Source organism: Myxocyprinus asiaticus, chromosome 24 (genome assembly GCF_019703515.2).
Source record: "Myxocyprinus asiaticus isolate MX2 ecotype Aquarium Trade chromosome 24, UBuf_Myxa_2, whole genome shotgun sequence".
Classification (NCBI taxonomy): domain Eukaryota; kingdom Metazoa; phylum Chordata; class Actinopteri; order Cypriniformes; family Catostomidae; genus Myxocyprinus; species Myxocyprinus asiaticus.
Window position 1 is genome coordinate 46,078,898 of NC_059367.1, and position 26,794 is coordinate 46,105,691.

At 44.0% G+C, this 26,794-nt stretch overlaps 1 protein-coding gene across 1 annotated transcript in view; it reads left to right on the forward strand.

Annotated features, from left to right (window-relative positions):
* The window catches only part of cacna2d3a (calcium channel, voltage-dependent, alpha 2/delta subunit 3a), a 438,757-nt gene that overhangs the window by 262,228 nt on the left and 149,735 nt on the right, over positions 1-26,794 (forward strand). Inside the window, exons 21-25 of the mRNA XM_051653874.1 lie at positions 11,349-11,394; positions 11,675-11,769; positions 11,879-11,972; positions 12,564-12,659; positions 21,705-21,826. Of these exons, the coding sequence (XP_051509834.1) occupies positions 11,349-11,394; positions 11,675-11,769; positions 11,879-11,972; positions 12,564-12,659; positions 21,705-21,826 (453 nt within the window). The remainder of the gene's footprint in view (positions 1-11,348; positions 11,395-11,674; positions 11,770-11,878; positions 11,973-12,563; positions 12,660-21,704; positions 21,827-26,794) is intronic.

The window sequence follows — 26,794 nt, forward strand, 5'->3', positions numbered from 1 at the left end:
TGGTTGGGATGGTGTTCTTCATCTTGCAGGCCTCACCTTTTTTTTCCTCCAAATATAACGATGGTCATTATTGCCAAACAGTTCAATTTTTGTTTCATCAGACCAGAGGACATTTCTCCAAAAGATCTCTGTCCCCATGTGCACTTACAAACTGTAGTCTGGCTTTTTTATGGCAGTTTTTGAGCAGTGGCTTCTTCCTTGCTGAGCAGCCTTTCAGGTTATGTCGATATAGGACTCGTTTTACTGTGGATATAGATACTTGTCTACCTGTTTCCTTCACCATCTTCACAAGGTCCTTTGCTATTGTTGGCCACATGGTCCTATGGTGTTTATATTTGCATACTGTTGTTTGTACAGATGAATGTGTTACCTTCAGGCAATTGGAAATTGCTCCCAAGGTTGAACCAGACCAGGTTCTTTTGATTTTCCCATGATGTCAAGCAAAGAGGCACTGAGTTTGAAGGTAGGCCTTAAAATACATCCACAGGTACACCTCCAATTCAGTACACCTACTATCAGAAGTTAATTGGCTAATTTTCTAAAAGCTTGACATCATTTCCTGGAATTTTCCAAGCTGTTTAAAGGCATAGTTAACTTAGTGAATGTAAATTTCTGACCCACTGGAATTTTGATATAGTCAATTAAAAGTGAAACAATCTGTCTGTAAACAATTATTGGAAAAAATTACTCGTGTCATACACAAAGAAGATGTCCTAAACAACAAGCGAAAACTATAGTTTGCTAATATTAAATCTGTGGAGTCATTAAAAAATGAGTTTTAATGACTTCAACCTAAGTGTATGTAAACTTCTGACTTCAACTGTATATATAGTGTGTGTGTGTGTGTGTGTGTGTATATATATATATATATATATATATATATATATATATATATATATATATATTAAAACAGTAAAATACTGTACGTCACATATACCACAATGCATTGTTTAATACTGTAAAATACTGTAAAACTTAATTACTGTACTTTAGCTGTGAAATTCTCCCAGCAATTTCTTACAGTGCAGTTATAACCATAAATCAATAATGATTGCTTTGTGTTGTTAGACCATAAAAGTAATCACTTACAATTACTTCTCAGTAATGCTGAAGATGCCACGCCAACTAGTGGTTGAAATAATTATCACATTTAGTGCACTGGTAATACACTGAGGTCTTGATTAAGACCATAAGCCGAGACCCAGACCAAGACACTGAGTAACGAGACCCAGATCCAGACCAAGACCGCGTTGATGTTGTCTCAAGAGGTCTTGAGACCAAGAAAACTAGAGCAAGACTCCAACTCTTTGTTGGAGTGAAGCCTGGATGACTCATGCAAGAGATGACTCGCACTATCCTCTCTCTGGAGCATGTTGTTTTGCCCTGCAGACTTCTTTTGTCCTGAGAAGATGCACATTTCAGTTCGGAAGCATATTTAGTGCTAATACCTTGCCGAACATTCAGGGATGCCATGCCATTTTTTTTGTACTTGTAATTGTGTGTGAAAAATAAATGTAGTGAAGTTGAGTGCTCAAGTAAAAGTAAAACTATTATAATTTATTTATATAAAATATTCAAGTATGGTAACGAGAGTAGATGTAATTAGTTACTTCCACCTCTGGGTTCCATCAACAAAACTAATTTTAAGGGTTAGATCAGGTATAAAAAAGAGCTCCTTACGGTATGTGTCCACTGGAGCAAAAGAAATCCTTTCAAAGCTGCTCACAACGCTCGAGTGCTGCTGCTTTGGGTTTGTAATGTCAGTGTGTATTATCTATGATTGTTTTCAGTACACGGTCATAAAACATCATATAAATGCCCGATTACAGTTTGGAAAGATGCAATCTTTATTTCAGAATGCCCACAGTATATAAACAGGGTTGATTTGTGACACTTTTGCTTACCTAGCCACAGCATTGCCACAATGAATGCATGCAATCTTCATTTGAAGTCTGTTTGAAGTATGAATTATACATAACGATGTGATTTAAAGACTGAATTTACCACGAAGCGCAGCATCATTGTCAGATTTTAAAATGCTTATGACAGACATCACCCCTTTTAACTCATAGTGATTGGCTGCCATATGGCTTTTTTCACACTTTACTTGCATAAAATTGAGCAATTCTTATCTTTTTGACACTATCATAGCCAATAATGTCATTTGTTAACCAATAAATCTGTTCAAAACATTGTCACGTTTATTTAAAATCAGGTCTAGTAAAATACGTTTTTATTTTATTAAATTCTAATACTAGTTTCATTTGAAGTCGTTATGTAGCCAAAACCTCTGTTTCTCAAAACTTCTCTGCACATATGGGGCAGAGAATCTGCTGCCCACCAGAACTCCACAGTGGCCCTCATTTTTCCAGTGAAAATCTGTGATCAAGTATGGAACTGCAACGAGCCTCAATATTTGTGTTTAATCAGTTGAATAATGTAAACTTCCCAGTGGTTATACACAAGCTATATCGCTCAGAGCAAGATCTGCTCCACCTATATCTGTGTTTACGAGCCACTACTGGTGTATATATAAATTAAGGCTGTCGATTAAATATGTTAATGTACATGATGGCGACACGAATGGCTGCCTCGGTGTGGAGCTCTCCAATTCATTTGCTGTTTTTGTTTGTTTGTCCTGTGTTTAGTAAATTTTTTAAAATCAGTTTTACCAGGGACGAACTGCTGAACATTCGGCAGCACATACCAGACAATCTTTTCCCAGTTTTTGACTATGCAGACGTTTTGCTGGACATTTTAGTTGCCGAGTATTCATATAGTGAACAGATGAACTACTTCTCCTCACCTGTACAAACAAGGACTTTTCAAACTCTGCTGCCTTGTGCTTCACAGAAACCTGGATGAGTGAAGCCATTCTGAACAGTGCATTACATCTGCTGGGCTTCCAGCTGTTCAGAGAGGATCGCATCGCAGAGTTATCGGGGAAAACGAGAGGCAGTGGAACATGCTTTTACATCAGTGAAAGTTGGCATACAGATGTAACAACGTTAAAGAAGATATACTGTCCTAATTTGGAAATGCTCTTTATTAATTGTAAGCCTTTCTACTCACCATGGGAGTTTTCCTTGTTTATTCTGGTGAGTGTTTACATTCATCCACAAGCGTGTGTGACCGCAGCACTGAATCAGCTGGCTGATCAGATCATAGACACAGAACAACAATACGCAGACTTACTTGATATTATTCTCTGTGATTTTAACAGAGCCAATCTCACCCGTGAACTGCCAAAATACAGACAGCACATTACATGCCCCACCAGAGACAGAAATATACTGGATCACTGCTACACAGTGATAAAGGATGCATATCACTCTGTCCCTAGAGTAGCTTTGGGACACTCTGATCACTGTCTGGTTCATCTTCTTCCGACCTACAGGCATCAATTTAAATCAGCTAAACCTGTAGTAAAGACTGTAGTAAAGAGATGGACCAATGAAGCAGAACTGGAACAACAAGACTGCTTTTACTTCATTGATTTGAGTGTTTTTGAGGCTGCAGACACCAATCTGGATGAGCTCACAGATACTGTGGCATCATATATCTGTTTCTGTGAGGATATGTGCATTCCTACTAGGTCTTATCTAACATTCAACAATGACAAACCATGGTTTACAGCAAAACTCAGGCATCTTCATCAAGCCAAAGAGGATGCTTACAGAAGTGGGGATAAAATCTTTTACAATCAGGCCAAAAACTCACTGACAAGGAGATTAGAGTGGCTAAGAGAAACTACCCTGAGAAGTTGAAAAACTAGTTTTCAGCTAATGACCCTGCATCAGTGTAGAGAAGCCTGAAAGACATTACCAACTACAAGACACCACCCCCCAACTCTGTAGGGGATCAACAACTGGCTGACAACCTGAATGTGTTTTAATATTTCCTTTCGTGGAGGGGGCGTGGAGAGGACACTGGCGCAGTTTGGTTGCCGCTTCTCCACCCACGTTTTCGGCGTTTTCTTTGTTTTAACATTTTATTATTCATGTTTAGTGTGTTTTATAGTGTTACTCGCTGACAATTTGTGGGTTTGCTGTCCATTTTTTATCTGTTTAGTGATTTTATGTGGAGTGTACGGCAAGAAATTTCACCCGGAATTCGCCAAGCTGGTATACTCCAAGGATGAACTTTTTTACCTTGAACACCATTTGCCTCCTGATACCTCTGTGTTGGATACGGTGAAATCGCTACATCTTCAACGCTGGCCAAAATATGTTCATCGGGGTTCCCGTCGGAATCTTCATACAAGTGGCACTGGTATCAATTTGATATGGTCTCGCCGATGCACGGATCATCGCTACTCAGCTTCACGTGGTGTCTGTTCTGCTAATCTCTCTTATCCTCAGAAGCGTACTGCATCTAGTGGAGAAGTTAATCTCAAGACAATAACGTTTGCACAACTGAACACTCGTTCTATAAACAATAAAGCTGCCTCCATCAGTGACATTATTATGGACAATAAACTGCATTTTCTCTGCCTCTGTGAGACTTGGCATCAGCCGAATGACTACGTCAATCTCAATATGTGTGCCGTGCCAGGCTACACTTACATTGATCGGCCACGATCCACCAGTAGACTTGGTGGACTTGCTGTCATTCACAGATCTGATGTTCTAGTTACCGAAGTTATGATGCCTTGCTTTTCATCTTTTGAATATTTATCGTTTAAACTGAATGGTCCTTCACAGGGTCTTATTTTAAATATTTATCGTCCTCCCAAACTAAACCCGGTGTTCTTTTCTGAGTTTGACACTTACCAGTGCAACCTGCTCAGCTATTCTTTTAACTGGTGATTTCAATATTCATGTAGACAGTGCGAATTGTAATAGTGCTCTGAGTTTTATGGATGTATTAGAGTGTTTTAACCTCACTCAGTGTGTTAACTTTCCGACACATAAACACGGTCATATACTTGACTTGGTTTGCACCTCGGGTGTGGCTATTGACCAACTTGAGTGTACGGATGTGTGTATAAGTGACCACAAGCTTCTTACCTTCTGTTTGATTCCTCCTTCATTGCAGTCTGTAAATGAACATATTATTTGTTTTAGGAAAATCAGAGACATTGATCATGACCTTCTCACTCATACCATTGGGGATCTATCAGTCATGTCCTCTGTTGACCAATATAATAATGTGTTAACATCGTTATTGGATGACTTTGCACCTTTGAAAAAACGTGTTGTTTCTTTTAAGAGGTCATCTCAATGGTATACATGGTATATATCTGAGTCACGTGGATTGAAGGCTCTTGGCAGGCAACTTGAGCGGCAATACAGGAACACTGGTTTAACAGTTCATAGATTAATATTTGAGCAACATCAAACTGATTACCATAATTCTCTTAAAACTGCTAAAACAGCATACTATTCAACTCTCATCAGCAGTAGTGGTTCTAAATCTGGTGTTTTGTTTAGAACAATTAACAATCTTATTAAACCTATCAGAAATGTTATTTGTTCTGCTACTGAGCAGTGCAATGAGTTTCTTAATTATATTTAATGTAAAATTGAAAATATCTATAACTCTATTGCTTCTAATCGATCATCTGACTTTGTAGAGTTGTTACCTCTTCATTCTCTGGTTCCTGTATTCTCAAGTTTTACTGTTGTTAATAATGACTTTATTTCAAAACTGGTCTTTATGATGAACTCTACTACCTGCATTCTTGATCCTTTTCCTAATGTTGTGCTGAAAAGATGCCTGCCAGCAACTGTTCCCCATATCACTGCTATTGTTAATGTTTCACTTGAAACTGGGGTTGTCCCCTCCACTCTTAAAATGGCAGCAGTTGTACCAGTCCTTATAAAACATGGAAGTGACACTGCTGACATGTCCAGTTACAGGCCTATTTAAAATTTACCATTTCTGGCTAAGGTTTTTGAATGTGTGGTTATTGGTCAACTGCAAAGTAATCTATCTATGAACTGTTTATTAGAACCTTTTCAATCAGGGTTTATGTCTGGACATAGTATGGAGACTGCACTTGTGAGGGTCATGAATGACCTCCTTATCACAGCGGATTCTGGGGCTTGTGGCATTTTGGTCTTGTTAGACCTCACTGCCGCATTTGATACCATTTGTCACACTATCTTGTTGGACAGACTACACAAGTGGATTGGCCTTTATGGCAGTGTTCTCAATTGGTTTAAATCTTACCTATCTGAGCATTCACAATTTGTCTATATTGGCATTAATAGATCCCGGACTGTTCCAATGCGACAGGGGGTTCTGCAGGTGTCAGTTCTGGGTCCCATCCTGTTCAGTATCTATATGTTGCCTCTTGGACAGATTATCCAGAAGTTTGGGCTGGGTTATCATTGTTATGCTGATGATACCCAGATTTATATCAGCACTCTGCCAGACTGTTCATTAGCATCATCAACACTCTCTGCTTGTTTGTTAGAAATTAAGACCTGGATGAAACATCATTTTTTTAAACTGAATTGTTCCAAAACCAAATTCTTCTAATTGGCACTCCAAATGCTGTGAGTGAATGTAATAATTTGGAACTCTATGTGGTTGACAACTCAATTATTCCTGCAAACCATGTGCAGAACCTGGGTGTATTTTTTGATGCACAGCTTTCTTTTACCACTCACTTTAAAAACATTACAAAAGTAGCCTTTTTCCATCTTCGAAATATTGCCCGTATCAGGCCTTTTCTTTCTCTGCCTGATGCAGAAAGGCTGATTCATGCCTTCATTACATCCAGGCTCGATTATTGTAACTCACTTTTTGTAGGTCTGCCGGCCAACTCAATTAAGAGGTTACAAAACATACAAAATTCAGCTTTTCGTGTCCTGACTCACACATCTTCACGTCAGCACATCACCCCTGTCCTCTCTCAGTTACATTGGCTGCCAGTTCAATCTCATATTGATTTTAAAATTCTTATGTTAACTTATAAAGCTGTACATGGGCTGGCCCAAGTTTACATTTGTGATTTGGTAACACCGTATACTTCCTCCCGTTCTCTTCGTTCTGCTGGTTCTATCTCTCTATATCAGCCTCTTTGTAAATTGAAAACCGTGGGTGGTAGGTCCTTTTCTTGCATTGCTCCTAAGCTGTGGGACTCACTACCTGTTTCAATTAGGAATGCTCCTTCGTTTGATTCTTTTAAGAAACTGCTTAAAACTTACCTTTTTAATCAGGTTTTTAATTGTTAATTTGTTTGTGATTGTTGTTATTTTTATTGTATATTATGTTGTAAAAGTGTGATTGTAATGTACTGAGGTGCATTACAAATAAAAATGTATTATTATTTTATTTAATAATAATTTAGTTTGTTTGTCCTGTGTTTAGTGATATTTTTCCAGTCAGTTTTACCAGGGACAAACTGCTGAACATTCGGCAGCATATACCAGACAACCTTTTCCCGGTTTTTCCCGGTTTTGCTGGACATTTTAGTCAGAGGCGCAGCTGTGCTGTTCAAGAGATGGAGGCGAGGGAGATGAGCAGGCGCGCTGGTCAGGCTCCATCAGCGCGGCTTTCGAACAGCGCTGCCGAGCATTCATCTAGCGAATCTCCGCTCTCTTCCTAACAAAATGGACAAACTACATCTCCTCACCCGCACAAACAAGGACTTTTCCAACTCTGCTGCCTTGTGCTTCACAGAAATCTGGCTGAGTGAAGCCATTCCGGACAGCGCGTTACATCTGCCGGGCTTTCAGCTGTTCAAAGCAGATCGCATCGCAGAGTTAACGGGGAAAACGAGAGGCGGTGGAACATGCTTTTACATCAATGAAAGTTGGTGTACAGATGTAACAATGTTAAAGAGGATGTGCTGTCCTAATTTGGAAGTGCTCTTTATTAACTGTAAGCCATTCTACTCGCCACGGGAGTTTTCCTTGTTTATTCTGGTGAGTGTGTATATCGCGCCAAACGCATGTGTGAACACAGCGCTGCAACAGCTGACTGATCAAATCACAGACACAGAACAACAATACCAGTTATTATTATTCTTGGGGATTTTAACAAAACAAATCTCACACGTGAACTGCCCAAATACAAACAGCACATTACATGCCCCACCAGAGACAGGAACATACTGGATCATTGTTACACAACAATAAATGATGCATATCGCTCTGTCCCTAGAGCAGTTTTGGGACTCTCTGATCACTGTCTGGTTCAACTTCTTCCAACCTACAGACAGAAATTAAAATCAACCAAGCCAGTAGTAAGGACTGTAAAGAGATGGACCAATGAAGCAGAGCTGGAACTACAAGCCTGCTTTGATTGCACGGATTGGAGTGTTTTTGAGGCTGCAGCCACAGACCTGGACGAGCTCACAGATACTGTTACATCATATATCAGTTTCTGTGAGGATATGTGCATTTCTACTAGGACTTATTTAAAGTTCAACAACGACAAACCGTGGTTTACAGCAGAGCTCAGGCAGCTTCGTCAGGCCAAAGAGGATGCTTACAGGGGTGGGGATAAAGTCTTGTACAATCAGGCCAGGAACACACTGAAGAAAGAAATCAGAGTGGCTAAAAGAAGATACTCTGAGAAGCTGAAAAACACGTTTTCAGCTAACGACCCTGCATCAGTGTGGAGTGGCATGAAACAACTCACAAATTACAGGACTCCTACCCCCAACCCTGTGGTGGACCAACAACTGGCTGACGACCTGAATGTGTTCTACAGCAGATTTGAAAGGCCCAATCTCACACCCCACACCCACTCTGACCTTCAATCCATACAAACACCAACACAACAATGACAAACCGTGGTTTGTCGCTGGCCCCCATCTTCACACAGATCTTCAACAGATCACTAAAGCAGTGTGAAGTTCCCTGCTGCTTCAAACGCTCCACCATCATCCCCATCCCAAAGAAACCCATGATCAAAGGACTTAATGACTACAGACCCGTCTCTCTGACGTCTCTGGTCATGAAGTCATTTGAGAGACTGGTGTTGGCCCACCTGAAGGACATCAGTGAACCCTTTCTGGACACCCTTCAATTTTCTTATCGAGCAAACAGGTCTGTGCATGATGCAGCCAACATGGGATTGCATCATATCCTGCAACATCTGGACAGACCAGGGACCTATGCAAGGATCCTTTTTGTGGACTTCAGTTTGGCTTTCAACACCATTATCCCAGCTATACTCCGGACTAAATTAAACCAACTGTCTGTTCCCACCTCTATCTGTCAGTGGATCACCAGCTTTCTGACAGACAGGCAGCAGCTAGTGAGACTGGGGAAATTCACTTCCAGCACCTGTACGATCAGCACTGGTCAACCAGTCTGGTCTTGGTCTGGTTTGGTTCAGCTACCAAATTGGACATCAGGAGACTACAAAGGACAGTTCGGACTGCTGAGCGGATTATTGGTTCTCCCCTTCCCACCCTCCAAGAACTGTACACATCCAGAGTGAGGAAAAGGGCTGGAAAAATCACCCTGGACCCCACTAACCCAGCCCACTACCTCTTTGGACTGTTACATAGCACTGAGCACCAGAACAGCCAGGCACAGGAACAGATTTTCCCTCAGGCCATCCTTCTCATGAACAGTTAAAACTGCCCCATTGAGCAATAATTATGTGCAATAACAAGCTTAGTCAATTATATTTATTTAACCTATCCTACCTCTTCTGCACTTTACATTCCCTTGCACTGTATACAGGCAATTTACAGGCAATGCACAGCTGTACAAACAACAAACTGACAGCTGATTAGAGACAGCATGGCAGAGCAGAGTCCAGGGGTCTCGAAATGTGTTTCTTAAAGTTTCTAACTATGGGTTCTTCTCAATCGGAAGGCTGCAGCCTAGTTAGGCTGGATATCTCAGCTGCCACATCATCAAGCACCATCAAAAGCCATCTCAATTATGAGGACCCCTGGAAGGCAGCCTTGTTTCACAGCCTTCATTTGCCATATTTTGGAGGATGCAACAAGTGCACCCTTCTCGGCCTTCAATCACTCACAATCCCTTGCACATATGCACTAGACTGTCTTATTCTAGCGATGCATGCTGAGGAGGAGCCTAGCCTACAGCCTCAGAAGGACTGGTCTAGGAAGGACACAGCCTTACTAGGCTGCAGCCTTCCGATTGAGAAGCACCCTACATGTAACTTGACACAGTGTCGTAAAAATGCAGCATTTACGGCTAGTGTAAGGGGGTACAGTGGAAAGGAGGAGGCGAGAACCGGCTTGACAACTTAAATAATAATTTAATAAACAACTTAAACACACAACCAAAACCACACAGTACAGCTGCCTGCAATTCTCTCTCTCTCGAACTGTCGTCCCCGGCCGCCTTTATCCCTCGCGCGCCCCATCAGGCTGATTGGGGACCAGGTGTGTCTCATTCCAGCCCGGCCCCGCCCTCCTCGGCTCTACAGCTAGAGATGCTGAAAACCAGTGAAAAGCGACACAAACATAGTGAGACACGAGAAAAGTGTTTGTTTTACACATGTGCACAGACAGAATGCAAGAACGCATCTACCTCGGACAGATTGTCAAACTCAATTGCAAAATGGAAAGCTGTGGACTGTAGGCCAGTGATAGGCCATATATTCAATGATGTGAACGTACAACAAACAATATATTGATTTTTAAAGACACTGAAAATAATTAATGCTTTACTCATCTGCCACATTAATGTAATGTCTTTGAACTATCTAACATTATTATATTACTACATATGAATATTATTATATTTTATTATATATTTGTGGAGGGGGACGTGGTCGTGTGTCTGTCAGTGGGAGAGAGGAAGCGGTAAGAGCCATCACCTGGTGATTATTGACTCTAAACACCTGTGTCTCATTTCAGAGATGGCAGAGATGGGCTTTAAAAGGCTGTCGGAATGCCAGACCGGGAGAGAGAGTCCAAGTCACACACACACACACACACACACACACACACACACACAAAACCCTATCTGGAGCTGAATGCTGTAAAGCTGTTTATGTTGAATCTATGAATTTATGTTGACTGTTCTCACCGAAACTGATGAGTGTGAATTAAAGTTCTTGTTGAAAGACAAAGTTTGAGTGAAATCTTGAGAATAAAAAGAACACTCACGTGGACTGCAATGCTGACTCCCGTGTCCTCCTTTCCACCCCGATACTGAGAACTTTACAATATTATATTTACAATTAGGCCAATTTTCATTATTATATATTGACTTATCTTTATTTCGGGGTCTTTTCAGCAAATATTGATATATGCGATAACTGTGATTAATTCAATTAATTGGCATACAATGTAATTAATTTGATTAAAAAATTTTAATCGATTGACAGCAATAATATAAATGTTTTAAATTTCATCAGATTTTTTGTTGTTGTTGTTGTTGTTGTTGTCATTGTTGTTGCAGGACTACATGATTTGGAGCATCCAGATGTTGTGTTAACGGATGAATGGTAAAGTACTTAAGATCTTTTATTCAATGTTTTTTATTGAGTTTATTCTTAAATATGCCATATTGAGGAGTTTCAGTATACACTGAAAAATGTTTACCTAAAAATGTGCTTGTGGTAACATCTTTTAAATAAAATGGTTTGATTCAAATAAAAAATATTACATTAGGTTACACAAACAAAACACATTTGAATGGTTAGCTGAGGTAGAAATAGCTTCTAAAGTTAACAATTGCAGGTTATCACTTTTTACAGCATATAATGTGTGCATGTAACATTTTAGGGCATACTGTAACACAGCTGAACATCAAGACCTTCATTTCCTGTCTCAGATCGAAGCTATCAAGCTCTATTTTAATGGAGAACCACATCTCAAGTGTGAGTTATGTTCATGATGCAGCTTTGGTTTGTGTTGTCTAAATGAACATAAAACTGCTTGTGGTTTAGTTGATGTCAGATGTGGTTGGTATTCATGTTTTTCTTGTAGGTGATCACGATCTTGTGCTGGAGGTTTTATTTGATGCTGTAGTCACAGCGCCCTTGGAGGCATACTGGACCAGTCTCGCTCTCAATAAATCAGAGTAAGATCAAACTTGTCTAATGCACTTTAATGTCAACATGAAATAAATTTTACCCCATTTGCTTTCTTTATACATAATCCTGGTCTTACTTTGAACCATTCACCAATGCAAAGCATTTCAAAGGAAAAAAAAACGTATATTTAATATTTAATCAAAATGTAATAACCTACTCCGCCTCCAAAATGTTTTTCCTTTTTGATCGGATGTCACGAAGGCCGGGCAGGCTATTGGTTAATGTTAACCAACAGCCAAGTAGCTATTTAACCATTGTAGTAGGCTACTGTTGTAGGTAATGTAGCCTTTCTAAAATCTTGCCAGTAGTTAATTGATAAAAAAAAATTAAAATTAAAAAGAAAAGATAATTGGGCCATGCTCGCATTCAGCTTGGCTCCATTCTAGTGTGCAGTGCCCACTTTTCACCATCCAATCAATTCCTAAAATTGGATAAAATCAGGTTTGAATATTGAAATAAAATGGGTTGTAAGCGCTGTTTCACATTGACTATTTTTAAGATTCTTATTCTTAAATTATTCCTTATATATCATATAATTGTTCATTAAGTATTTTATGTGGTTCTCTTTGTACTCGTAGAAACTCTGATAAAGGGGTGCAGATAGCTTTCCTCGGCACTCGAACCGGCTTATCACGCATCAACCTTTTTGTGACACCAGACCAACTGACTAATCAGTAAGCAGATCAGACTTCACATGATATTACAGTGCAATTACATGTATACTGAGTACTAATGCTCAGTAGTTAAATATGTAATATTTTGTGATAATGTACAGTGTTTGCTCTTATGGAAAGAAATTGGTACTTTTATTCACCAAAGTGGCATTCAACTGATCATAATGTATAGTCAGGACATTAATAACGTGAAAAATTACATTACAATTTGAATAAACTGAGAACAAAGAGTTCTCATCAAGAAATCCTCCACTTGCAGCAATGACAGCTTTGCAGATCCTTGGCATTCCAGCTGTCAGTTTGTCTAGATACTCAGGTGACATTTCACCCCATGCTTCCTGGAGCACTTGCCATAGATGTGGCTGACTTGTCGGGCACTTCTCATGCACTTTACAGTCTAGCAGATCCCACAAAATTTCAATGGGGTTAAGATCCATAACACTCTTTTCCAATTATCTGTTGTCCAATGTCTGTGTTTCTTTGCCCACTCCGACCTTTTCTTTTTGTTTTTCTGTTTCAAAAGTGTTTTTTTCTTTGCAATTCTTCCCATAAGGCCTGTATCCCTGAGTCTTCTCTTTACTGTTTTACATGAAACTGGTGTTGAGCGGGTAGAATTCAATGAAGCTGTCAGGTGAGGACATGTGAGGCATATATTTCTCAAACTAGAGACTCTGATGTACTTATCCTCTTGTTTAGTTATACATCTGACTTTCCACATCTCTTTCTGTCCTTGTTAGAGCCAGTTGTCCTTTGTCTTTGACAGGGTTGGGGAGTAACGGAATACATGTAACGGGATTACATATTTAAAATACAAAATGTAAGTAACGGTATTCCACTACAGTTACAATTTAAATCATTGGTAATTAGAATAGTTACATTCAAAAAGTATTTTGATTACTGAAGAGATTACTTTGCATTATATTGTCATTTGTTTCATTTAATATTTAGTCCTTTTAGATGGAAAAATGTATATATATAAATGATGCAATCCAAAGTGCATTTGAACAGCGGTGAAATACTTTCTTATGATGTGTTACATTCATATGAGCAGACAGAGAAGTAAGTTTGGAGCAGAAGAAATAGAAATAAACCTTGTGTAAATTGTCAGCTTTACGCTAAGCTAAAATGCTATTTCTAGCTAATTTACATGCACATGTTACCAGGCATGTATCGTTTTATCAAGAAAATTCAAGTTGGATCATAATTTCTTTTTTTCTAGTAAGACCTTTGATATTAGGGCAAAAATCTTATGCTTGATAAAAAATTTTTATTGTTTTCCTGTAAAAATATCTAAAAATCCTTAAAATAAGATCAATTTGATTAATCTTGTTTTAGAAACAACACTGCATAAGATATTTAGGTTTTTCAGAGAATGTATTTTTAATGTGTATTTTGTCTTACTGTACTGGCAGAGTTTTTATAGTCAAAACAAGTGAAAAAATCTACCAGTGCTGAAGAAGTAATCCAAAGTAGAAGTTTAGAATACGTTACTGACCTTGAGTAATCTAACAGAATACGTTACAAATTACATTTTACAGCATATATTCTGTAATCTGTAGTGGAATACATTTAAAATGTAACCCTCCCAACCCTGGTCTTAGAAGACTGTAGTGTACCCCTTTGTATGAAATCTTCAGTTTTTTGGCAATTTCAAGCATTGTATATCCTTCATTCCTCAAAACAATGATTGACTGACGAGTTTCTAGAGAACGCTGTTTCTTTTTTGCCATTTATAACCTAATATTGACCTTAAGACATGCCAGTCTATTGCATACTGTGGCAACTCAAAAACAAACACAAAGACAATGTTAAGCTTCATTTAATGAATCAAATTGCTTTCAACTGTATTTTATATAATGTCAAGTGACTTTCTAGTACCAAATTAGCAGTTTAGAATGATTACTCAAGGATAAGGTGTTGGAGTGATGGCTGCTGGAAATGGAGCCTGTCTAAATCAAAAATTACTTTTTTCAAATAGTGATGGTGCTGTTTTTTTACATTAGTAATGTCCTGACTATACTTTGTGATCAGTTGAATGCCACTTTGGTGAATTAAAGTACCAATTTCCTTCCGAAAATACAAAATCTGTACATTATACCAAACTTTTGGCCGCCAGTGTACATAAATTAATATGACCAAAATAGTAAGTGCTAACAATTAGCTGTATTTAGAAAAATTAACAAGACCTGTCATTCACTGCAGAAACCGTCCTGGGTACTTGCGTAACCTCCGTTCCCTGATGGAGGGAACGAGATGTTGTGTCGATGTAGTGACACTAGGTGTCACTCTTGGGAGCCTAAGACACCTCTGGTCTTTGATAAAAGGCCAATGAAAATTGGCGAGTGGTATTTGCATGCCACTCCCCCGGATATACGGGAATAAAAAGGAGCTGGTATGCAACCACTCATTCAGGTTTTATGCTGAGGAGCCGAGACAAGGTCCGGCCATTTCAGCAGGTAGTTCAGCGTTGTGGCAGGAGGGACACAACGTCTTGTTCCCTCCATCAGGGAACAGAGGTTACGCAAGTAACCAGGACATTCCCTATCTGTCACTCACTCGACGTTGTGTCGATGTAGTGACACTAGGGGTCCCTATACGAAACGCCACAACTGGCTGAACTGTGTTACGAGAACTGGCGGTGTGTGACGGGCAGACCACTGTGTGCCTCGTAGCCATCGCACCAGGCCGACACGTAACCTCCCCCAACATAGTTATGTGTCGAACGGCCCTTTGGGGACAAGTCGACTACCCAAAAGATAGAGACAGGATAACCCAGTCCTGGCCTCTTTTCCCCTTCTTTTTTCCACTCCTTAAAAAAGAAGGGGAATTATCCGACTGGGCACCAGGTCTAGTTGGGGGGTGTCCCTCCCAAGGGGAGGACACCGTGGAGACCACACCTCGCCCAAAGAGAGGGGGGATATTTAAGTGGAAAAAATATGTAACATGGTCTTGATGACCATGTGGAGAGTCTCAAGGTTAGATCCTACCCAACGGGGGAGGAGTTACTACAAACATGGAGACTGGGGCAGAGGGGCTCTGCCCGAGGAATACGCAGTTTGCCAACAGGGAAACGAATTAGTGGAAGATATATATCGCATGCAGAGCACCTACCCCAGAACAGGGCTCTTAGTTAGCACGTGTACTGGGCCGGCAGCAAGTCTCTCTGAAAACTCGACTGCCACAGGGCTCGGAGGAAGTCAACCAGGGAACATAGCTTGTGAACACTACTGGGAATTAATGGCGCACGTCTTCAGCTCAGAAGAGGTGGAAGGCGCTATGTGCAAGCGATACACCCGGCCAGCTATCCTGGGCTTATCTGCTTGTATTGCATGCCACTACCTGGGATGAATCCGGTTCCACCCGGAGGTTGTAGAACCTTGCAAAGGTGTTGGGTGTTGCCCAGCCTGCTGCTCTGCAAATGTCTGTTAGAGAGGCACCTCTGGCCAGGGTCCAGGAGGCCGCTACACCACGGGTAGAATGGGCTTATAGCCCTACCAGAGGCGGCATGTCCTGGGCAATCAATGAGCAATCAATGAGCCAGTGGGCAATCCTCAGCTTGGAGACAGTGCTTCCTTTCTGCTGTGCACCAAAGCAGACAAAGAGCTGCTCAGAGATCCTAAAGCTCTGCGTGTGATCCAAATAGATGCGTAAAGCGTGCACCGGACACAGCAACAACAGGGCTGGGTCTGCCTCCTCCTGGGGCAGCGCTCGCAGGTTAACCACCTGATCCCTAAAAGGGGTCGTGGGAACCTTGGCACATAGCCAGGTCGGGGTCTCAGGATCACGTGAGAGTGACCAGACCGAACTCCAGGCACGTTTCACTGACAGACAACGCTTGCAGGTCTCCTACCCTCTAGATGGAAGTGAGCGCAGTCAGGAGGGCAGTCTTCAAGGAGAGTGCCTTAAGCTTAGCTGACTGCAATGGCTCAAAGGGGGCTCTCTGTAGACCCTGAAGAACTACAGAGAGGTCCCATGGGGGAACGAGGTGCGGTCTGGAGGGATTCAGTCTCCTGGCGCCTCTCGGGAACCTGATGATCAGGTCATGCTTCCCTAAACTCTCAACTGTGTTGTGGTGTGTTGCTTATGGCGGCAACGTACACCTTCAAGGTGGAAGGCAACAGCCGCCCTTCCAACCTATCCTGCAGGAAGGAAAGCACTGATCTGACTGCGCATCTCTGGGGGTCTTCCCATCGGGAAGAACACCATTTAGCGAACAGACGCCACATAAAGGCATACAGGCACCTCTGCGGGTGGTAGACCGCTTAGGTCTTCTGCGTCCTGTCCAGGGGCCAGACATGGAGATTCCAGAGGTCTGGTCGCAGGTGCCATATGGTGCCCCGTCCCTGAGAAAGAAGGTCCTTCCTCAGGGGAATTCACCGGGGGGGGGGGGGGTTGTCGTGAGGAGCGTGAGGTCCGAGAACCACGTCTGGATGGACCAGTAGGGTACCAGCAGGACAACCTGCTCCTCGTCCTCCCTGACCTTGCACAGAGTCTGTGCAAGTAGGCTCACTGGGGGAAATGCATATTTGTGCATGCTAGGGGACCAGCTGTGTGCCAGCGCGTCTATGCCGAGGGGGGCCTCGGTCAGGGTGTACCAGAGTGGGCAGTGGGAGGATTCTTGGGAGGCGAACAGGTCCACCTGTGCCTGTCCGAATCGACTCCAAATCAGCTGGACCACCTGAGGGTGGAGTCTCCACTCTCCCCTGAGGGTATCCTGCCATGACAGCGCGTCCTCTGTTGTGTTGAAGTTGCTCGGGATGTGAGTGGCTCGCAGCGACTTGAAGTGCTGCTGACTCCAGAGGAGGAGACGGCGGGCGAGTTGTGACATACAACGAGAGCGCAGACCGCCTTGGCGGTTGACATATGCTACCGTTGCGGTGTTGTTTGTCCGAACTAACACATGCTTGCCCTGGATCAACGGCTGAAACCTCTGCAGGGCGAGCAGAATTGCCAACAACTCGAGGCAGTTGATGTGCCAATGCAGTCTTTCCACAAGCCGGCGGCTGCATGCCCATTGCAAACAGTGCCCCAGCCCGTTTTGGAGGTGTCTGTCGTGACCACGACGTGCCTGGAGACCAGTTCTAGGGGAACACCTGCCCGTAGAAACGAGAGGTCAGTCCAAGGGCTGAAAAGATGGTGACAGACTGGCGTGATGACCATGCGATGTGTCCCGTGGTGCCATGCCCATCTCGGGACTCGAGTCTGAAGGCAGTGCTGAAGCGGTCTCATATGCATTAACCCGAGCGGGGTGGCTACCGCTGAGGATGCCATATGCCCCTGGAGCCTCTGAAAAAGTTTCAGTGGAACCGCTTTTTTCTGTTTGAACGCCTTCAAACAGGCCAGCACCGACTGGGCGCACTCGTTTGTGAGGCGCGCCATCAAAGAGACGGAGTCCAACACCAAACCGAGGAAAGAGATGCTCTGAACCGGGAGGAGCTTGCTCTTTTCCCAGTTGACCCGAAGCCCTGGTCGGCTGAGGTGTGAGAGCACCAAGTCCCTGTGTGTGCACAACATGTCCCGAGAGTGAGCTAGGATTAGCCAGTCGTCGAGATAGTTGAGAATGCGAATGCCTACTTCCCTTAACGGGGCAAGTGAAGACCTTCATGAAGACGCGAGGAGACAAGGACAGGCCGAAAGGGAGGACCTTGTACTGATACACTTGACCCTCGATTGCAAACCGCAGGAAGGGTCTGTGTCGAGGTAGAATTGAGATGTGGAAGTACACGTCCTTCAGGTCTACCACCGCGAACCAATCTTGATGCCAGACGCTCACCAGAATGCGTTTTTGCATCAGCATCTTGAACGGGAGTCTGTGTAAAGCCCGGTTCAGTACTCGCATGTCCAAGATTGGCCGCAACCCACCGCCTTTTTTCGATACGATGAAGTAGGGGCTGTAAAACCCCTTCTTCATCTCGGCTGGAGGGACAGGTTCTATCGCGCCCTTCCGTAGGAGGGTAGCAATCTCCGCGCGCAAGGTAGCAGTGTTTTTGTCCTTCACCAAGGTGAAGTGGATACCACTGAACCTGGGTGGGCGCCTGGCGAACTGAATCGCGTAACCGAGTCGGACGGTCCAGACCAGCCATCGCGATGGATTGGAAAGCGCTAGCCACGCACCCAAGGGGGACCAAGGGGACAACGTCGTCGGACATACCGGCAGGTGGGGCTTCGCGGCAGGGCGGAGCTCGAGCTGCCACACCACGTCATGGCCATGCTGAGTCTAGGGACATCGAAGCACTTACCTAGCTCCTTGTGACCACCCCCAGAACAGCCTGGGATGGGGAGGAAGAGGCCTGTCCTCGTGACCTGTGGAGACTGTCACATCGGGGGCGGATGTGTGCCACAGCTGGGCGCTCAGGGGCGGGAAGACCACCGCTGGACCGCCAATCCTGCAAGGAAAAACCCGTGGATGGTAGTCGTGATGACGGCCGTGCACACTGGGTATGTGACCCAGGGAAGAATGAAACTGCTCTTTTGTTGAACTGTTGGGTACTGCAGCCACAAATCAAACAAAAAGGCAACAAAAGATTTTCCACCCGGCCCTCCACCGGTGGATGGTGTGGTCTTCTTACCAGCTCCAGATGAGTGGGTTTCTTCGACCCTGGGTTGCCGGTCTCAGGGGCGCTTTGACGACCTCTGTGGGTTCTTAGCGGCCGACTGTGAGATGGGTGGCATCTGCTTCCTGCGGTGGGCTCCTTCGCGGGCTGCGGTGGAGCCGGTGCAGTCACCGCAGGGGGACACCCTTGGCGACGAGTAGATGGGGTGCGGGATCATGAGCCGCACCGGGGCAGGATATGCTGGATAGCCTCCCTCTGCTGCTTCACCACCGGCCTGGGAAATGGGGGCAGCAAGGAACCATGTCTTGTCGGCCTCACCCATCTCGACCAGGTTGAGCCAAAGGTGGCGCTCCTGGACCACTAATGTGGACATCGTCTGCCCGAGAGACCGCGAGGTCAGTCGCCGAGCGCAGTTCCTGCATCATATCTGGGGCGGATCTACCCTCGTGCAGTTTTTTTAGCGCCTTGGCTTGGTGGACCTGCAGGAGAGCCATGGCGTGCAGGGCAGAGGCGGCTTGTCCAGCAGCACTGTAGGCTTTAGCCGTCAGGGACAACATGAACCTACAGGGCTTGGACGGGAGCTTTGGGCGTCCGCGCCAGGTGGCGGCGCTCAGCGGGCATAGGTGCACCGCGAGCGCCTTATCCATCGGGGGAATTGCCATATAGCCTCTGGCCGCCCCGCCATCAAGTGTAGTGAGGGCAGGGGAACTGAGGAATCATGACCGGGCAGTAAAAGGTGCCCCCCACGATTTCGTCAGCTCCTCGGGCACTTCCCGGAAGAAAGGCACTGGAGCGGGGCGTGGCTGCTTTGAGCCCAGGAACTAATCATCGAGCCGTGAGGGTTCAGGGGAGAGCGGAGGGTTCCACTCTAGTCCTACGCTCGTGGCCGCCCGGGAAAGCAGGTCCATCATCTCTGCATCAGCCTGTGACTGAGCCCAGCTGAGGCTTCTGCGTCTGACTGGACAAGCCCGCTCTCCGATGCTGCGCTCGAGAGCTCATCATCTTCGCGGGCTCCGAACAAGAGGCCAGACTCACCGTGAGAGGAGCCGGCGGACTCATCCGGAAGCCCGACTGGGGCAGACGAGCGTGCTGGGGAATGGGAGGTCCGCGGAGGGATACCCGGTGGAGGCAATCCCACTGGGGTCCACAAATCGCCTCCAGTGCTTGCCGCGCTGTCCTCATACCCGTAGGTAGAAGGACCAAGGTGGGGAGCTGCTGGGGTGGCTTGTTTTCTTACGAAAGCAAGCCACGACCACAACGTTGCCATGGTCATGTTCTCGCAGTGAGAACATGAACCATCCACGAACGCTGCCTCCGTGTGGGTCGCGCCCAGACACGAAAGACAGCAATCATGACCATCCAAAGTTGAGAGATAACGACCGCAACCAGGAATAACACACAATCGGAAAGGCATCTTTAAAAAGACGTTCCGTGTGTGCCGCTCTTTCAGAGAAATATACTCTTTTAGAGAAATAAACTCTTTCAGAAAATATACTCTCTTTTTTCTGCCGAAGCGCCCAGGGGCGTTCCCTGCAGTGCACCAGTGCAGAGGAGGAAGAAGCCACTGAAATGTGCCGTCAGATCCAGCAGAGGTGAACGAACAGTAGAAATTCAGCTCAATGAGCATGACCGTTTGGCTCCGAAGAGAAAATCTGAATGAGTGGTTGCATATCAGCTCCTTTTATACCCATATGTCCGGGGGAGTGGCATGCAAATACCACTCGCCAATTTTCATTGGCCTTTTTTCAAAGACCAGAGGTGTCTCGGGCTGGTGACCCCTAGTGTCATTACATCGACACAACGTCGAGTGAGTGACAGATAGGGAACATACTCTTCTCCTCCATGTTGAAAGATTACAACTCCTCCCATCTCAGAAACTCAAGTATCAAAATTATCTCTGAGTTTCCCAGTCCTAATTATGACTTGAGGCGTCATTCATGTGCAACTTCTGAGTGGGAAACTCATATTTACGATAAATCTGATAGCACATGAAGGCAGCATTAGTTTTGAATGTTTTTCCACAAGCGCTACCATGCAGCATTTGACGTCACATCCCTTTTGATCTCTGGCTATACATTTGACTACAGAAGTCTCTGTAATGTTTGGGTTTGGTTTAGGGTTAGAACTATATTAATAAAATTTCTACTCAAATGTTGCCGAAAATCAAACACACTGTGCCTTTCACGTCACATTTACACAAAGTAATAAGTGAAAGAACGCAGTTTGAGTCTTAGTACTATTGCGCATGTTCACGACTGTAATTCCAACTTCAGTCACTGGGGGAACTTTGGACATACTGTAAAAATAGAACAATTTTAGCAGACAAAACAGTCAACCTTATTTCCATAATTTCCCTGTGAGATCACTCTGGTTACTTTTTTCGAAATTGAACTCCTTTTAACTTGACACAGTGTTTTAATAACTCAATGCTCATGTATAGAATTAATGTGTGTGTGTGTGTGTGTGTGTGTGTGTGTGTGTCTGTTGTAAGAGATTTTCTGACACTGGAGGATAAGGAGGTGGTGTTCAGCACAGATCATTTTCCGCTGTGGTACAAACGTGCAGCTGAGCAGGTGCCTGGAACCTTCGTCTACTCAGTACCATTTAACACAGGTGATTATACACACAAAACACACACAGTTGATTATACTTATCAAACACAGGTGATTATACACACAAAACCTACACAGATTATTATACACGCAAAACACACGCAGGTGATTACACACATTTAACAACACAGGTGAATATACACACAAAACCCACGCTGTTTATTGTATACAAAAAACACACACAGGTGATTATACACACAAAATGCACACTGATTATTACACACACAAATCACACACTGGTGATTATACCAGAGTTGGAGTCTTGATCTTGTGGTCTTCGTCTCAAGACGTCTTGAGACCATATAAAGGTGATCTGGGTCCGGGTCTCGTTTCTCAGTGTCTTGGTCTGGGTTTGGGTCTCATTACTCAGTGTCTGCGTCCGAAACAGTGTACTGTCACAGTATGTACTGTATTTGATGAGAAACGCACTTCTTGGCCGGAAAACAGTATGCTCTTTAGGCATGCGAGAGGCAGTATGAATAGAATTTGGACATACTAACATCTGGGAACGTACGCATGGTCCCGTGACCAGAATATATGATGTGAAAACAACGACCGTGAAAATAATCCACTCATGTTCCTTTAAACAAGCGCCATTTAAGCACCATGAGCAATGTTCTTTGTGTATACAGCACTAACTGTTGAAAACAGCCTTCCACCCCACAGTTCTCCGTCATTTGTTTTAAATCCAGTGTTTGAACGTGACGTCTCCTCAGCTCCTGATGCATTGTGGGATAGGAAAGTGTTTGACCGATCCACACTTCAGATTCTCGCCGGAAGTAGTAGGTCATCCGGGCATTTCTCTCTTACTGTCTTATGAATACTATGGATTCGGACATACTACTCCACTGGCAGACTGTTTTTGGCATACTATATAGTAGGGAAGTATGGATATTCAGATGCAGGGAGAGGTCTTGGTCTGGGTCTAGTTACTCAGTGTCTTGATCTGGATCTAGTTACTCAGTGTCGGTCTGGATCTGGGTCTCGACTTGTGGTCTTAGTCAAGACCGCAGTGTAATACCAGTGCACTAAATGTGATTATTATTATTTTAACCACTAGTTGGTGTGGCATCTTCACCATTACTGAGAATTTGCATGTACTTCTGCCTCTTGTGTCATCATGCATGTTTCGTCTCGCTCATCATATAGATGTAAGTGCAACAACTATGGTCTAACAACATAAAGCAATCATTAGTGATTTATGGTTATAAGTGCTGTGTAGAGGCCATAACTTTTTGAGTTGTTGGCGGGAGTAGGGCTGCACGATTATGAATAAAATCATAATTGAAGATTATTTCTCTTGATATTGTAATCACTATAAATAATTAACATACATGTATTGCATGCCATATTATTATTTAGCTACACATCTCAAACAAGCTGAGAACTATGTTCCTGAATTAGTTCATTGCTGTTCTGTGCATCAGTAAATCAAGACAGTGATTAAACGGCCAACATACATTGTTCCTCTTAGCAGCATGAAAAACAACTGAAAAACAGTTCAAATTGTGATTATATTATATACAGAAAACGAGCAAAGAACACTCCCATTATAATCACTGAAGCTGTCGATCACTTCAGTTCAGCGTGAACTCAATAACTGAGTTCTGCACTCTTGCTAAAACTCCTGTTATAATCAATGAAGCTGTCTTTGGACTCAAGATGGTGCCGAGTATGGCTGCTGCATTGCGAGCTCCGACACAACATGGCAGTTTTTTGTTTGTTTTGTTCACAATTCTTATTTTTTTGTCTTGGATGTTGTCTGCCTTATTGTCTATGACAGACAAACACTTTTGGACATTGGTTCAGCAATTTCACACCGTAAACCGGATTTCAAATTCCTCAATGCCAACCTGCTGTTTACAAACACACAAGCGGAGCCCTTTGTCTGGGCTGCATGGCTGCGGAAACGCAGGAGGAAAAGGGGAAACAGAGCCGGCATTCTCATCAGAGTAAGACGCCACGCAAATCGACCCCCACTACCCAGCATTCTACTGGCAAATGTTCAGTCTCTGGATAACAATCTCTGTGAGCTGAAAGCGCGGATCTCTTTCCAACGAGAGACGAGGGACTGCTGCATTATCTGCCTTACGGAAACTTGGATGTCTGCGGAGATTCCAGACTCAGCCATTGAACCTGCGGGGTTCTCCGTGCACTGAGCGGACAGACCGAAAGATCTCTCAGGTAAAAGCAGAGGTGGTGGTGTATGTTTTATGATCAACAAATCCTGGTGTGATCAGAGGAATGTACATTCTAAGTCTTTCTGCTCTCCTGATCTGGAATTTCTCATGCTTCTGTGTCGACCATTCTGGCTACCGAGGGAATTCACAGCAGTCATTATCACTGCTGTGTACATCCCGCCACAAGCCGACACAGACCGGGCATTCAAGGAACTGTATGGGAGTATAAGTGAGCAGGAAACCGTGCACCCTGAAGCCGTGTTCATTGTGATCGTGGACTTTAACAAAGCCAGTTTCAAATTACTTGCACCAAAATACCACCAGCACATTAGTTTCAACACACGAGGGGACCGGGTTTTGGACCATTGCTACTCTCCCTTCCGGGATGGCTACAAATCCCTCCCCCACCCACCATTTGGCAAATCGGACCACTCTTCCATTCTGCTTCTGCCTGCTTACAGGCAGAAACTGAAACAGGAAGCACCCAACGATCCAGTGCTGGTCGGACCAATCAGACTCTATGCTACAAGACTGTTTTGATCACACGGACTGGGAGATGTTCCGGTCCGCCTCTGATGACGACATCGAGGTTTACGCTGATAGTGTAATGTGTTTCATCAAAAAGTGAATGGAGGACGTCGTTCCGACCAGAACAACACGGATCTATCCGAACCAGAAGCCATGGATAAATAGCGATGTTCACGCGGCACTTAACGTGCGGACCTCCGCTTTCAATTCCGGGAACGTGGAGGAGCATAAACAAGCCAGTTATGCCCTCTGAAAAACTATCAGAACAGCAAAATGCCAGTACAGGAACAAGATTGAAGGACAGTTTAACACCACCAACTCTAGAAGCATGTGGCAGGGAATTAACATCATCACGGATGTTAAAGGGAATAAAAACTCCACCATGAACACCGCTGCCTCTCTCCCGGATGAGCTAAATACTTTTTATGCTCGTTTTGAGAGAAATAACACCGCCCTTGCGGAGAGAGCTCTCGCGGTCGAAGCTACAGAGGTTAGTTCACTCTCCGTCTCTGTAGCAGATGTAACCCAATCCTTCCGGCGGGTGAATATCCGCAAAGCCGCGGGCCCAGACGGCATTCTGGGCCGTGTCATCAGAGCATGCGCGAACCAGCTGGCTGGTGTTTTTACAGACATTTTCAACCTTTCCCTCTCTTTGTCTGTAGTCCCCACATGCTTTAAAAACGTCCACCATTGTGCCTGTTCCAAAGCAATCAAAAATAACTTGCTTAAATGACTGGCGTCCTGTTGCTCTGACCCCCATCATCAGCAAATGCTTTGAGAGACTAATCAGAGACTACATCTGCTCTGTGCTGCCTCTCTCTCTTGACCCATTGCAGTTTGCTTACCACAACAACCGCTCCACTGATGATGCCATTGCATCTACACTACACACTGCTCTCTCCCACCTGGAAAAAAAGAACACTTATGTGAGAATGCTGTTTGTAGACTGCAGCTCAGCATTCAACACCATAGTGCCCTCCAAGCTAGATGAGAAACTCCGGGCTCTGGGCTTAAACAGCACGCTGTGCAGCTGGATCCTGGACTTCCTGTCAAGCAGACGCCAGGTGGTTAGAATAGGCAGCAACATCTCCTCATCACTGACCCTCAACACTGGAGTCCCACAGGGCTGTGTTCTCAGCCCACTCCTGTATTCCCTGTACACACATGACTGTGTGGCAACACATTGCTCCAATGCCATCATTAAGTTTGCTGATTACACGACGGTGGTAGGTCTGATCACTGACAACGATGAAACAGCCTACAGAGAGGAGGTGCACACTCTGACACACTGGTGTCAGGAGCACAACCTCTCCCTCAACGTCAGTAAGACAAAGGAGCTTGTGGTGTACTTCAGAAGAAAAGACAGAGAACACAGTCCCATCACCATCAATGGAGCACCAGTGGAGAGAGTCAGCAGCTTCAAGTTCCTGGGTGTCCACATCACTGAGGAACTCACATGGTCCATCCACACTGAAGTTGTTGTGAAGAAGGCTCATCAGCGCTGCTTCTTCCTGAGACGGCTGAGGAAGTTTGGAATGAACCTCACACGGTTCTACACCTGCACTGTAGAGAGCATCCTGACTGGCTGCATCTCCGCCTGGTACGGCAATAGCACAGCCCACAACCGCAAAGCACTGCAAAGGGTGGTGCGAACTGCCAGACACATCATCGGAGGTGAGCTTCCCTCCCTCCAGGAAATATATACAAGGCGGTGTGTGAAAAAAGCTCGGAGGATCATCAGAGACTCCAACCACCCGAGCCATGGGCTGTTCTCACTGCTACCATCAGGCAGGCGATATCGCAGCATCAGGACCCGCACCAGCCGACTCCATGACAGCTTCTTCCCCCAAGCAATCAGACTTTTAAACTCTTGATCTCCCATTATCAAAATACATCAGCACTGCACTTTATTACTCTTATATCTCACACCGGACTGTCATAAATTATATTATTATTATATATATTCTCTCTTAACAACTTACTATCAACCGACAGCCTGAATGTCAATACAGTACAATACAGCCTACTGTACATTCTATATATACTACTAAATATACTTTTTTTTTTTTATTGAATAATGTGTATCTATATTGTGTGTATTGTATACTGTACAGTGTATGTTATTATTTGTATATTGTTGTGTGTAATTATGTGTATATTAGACTTTAAATTGTGTTGTGTTAATTTGATGTTATTGTAAATTGGTATATGTCTCATCACTGTCACGACTGCTATATTGATTGGAACTGCACCCAAGAATT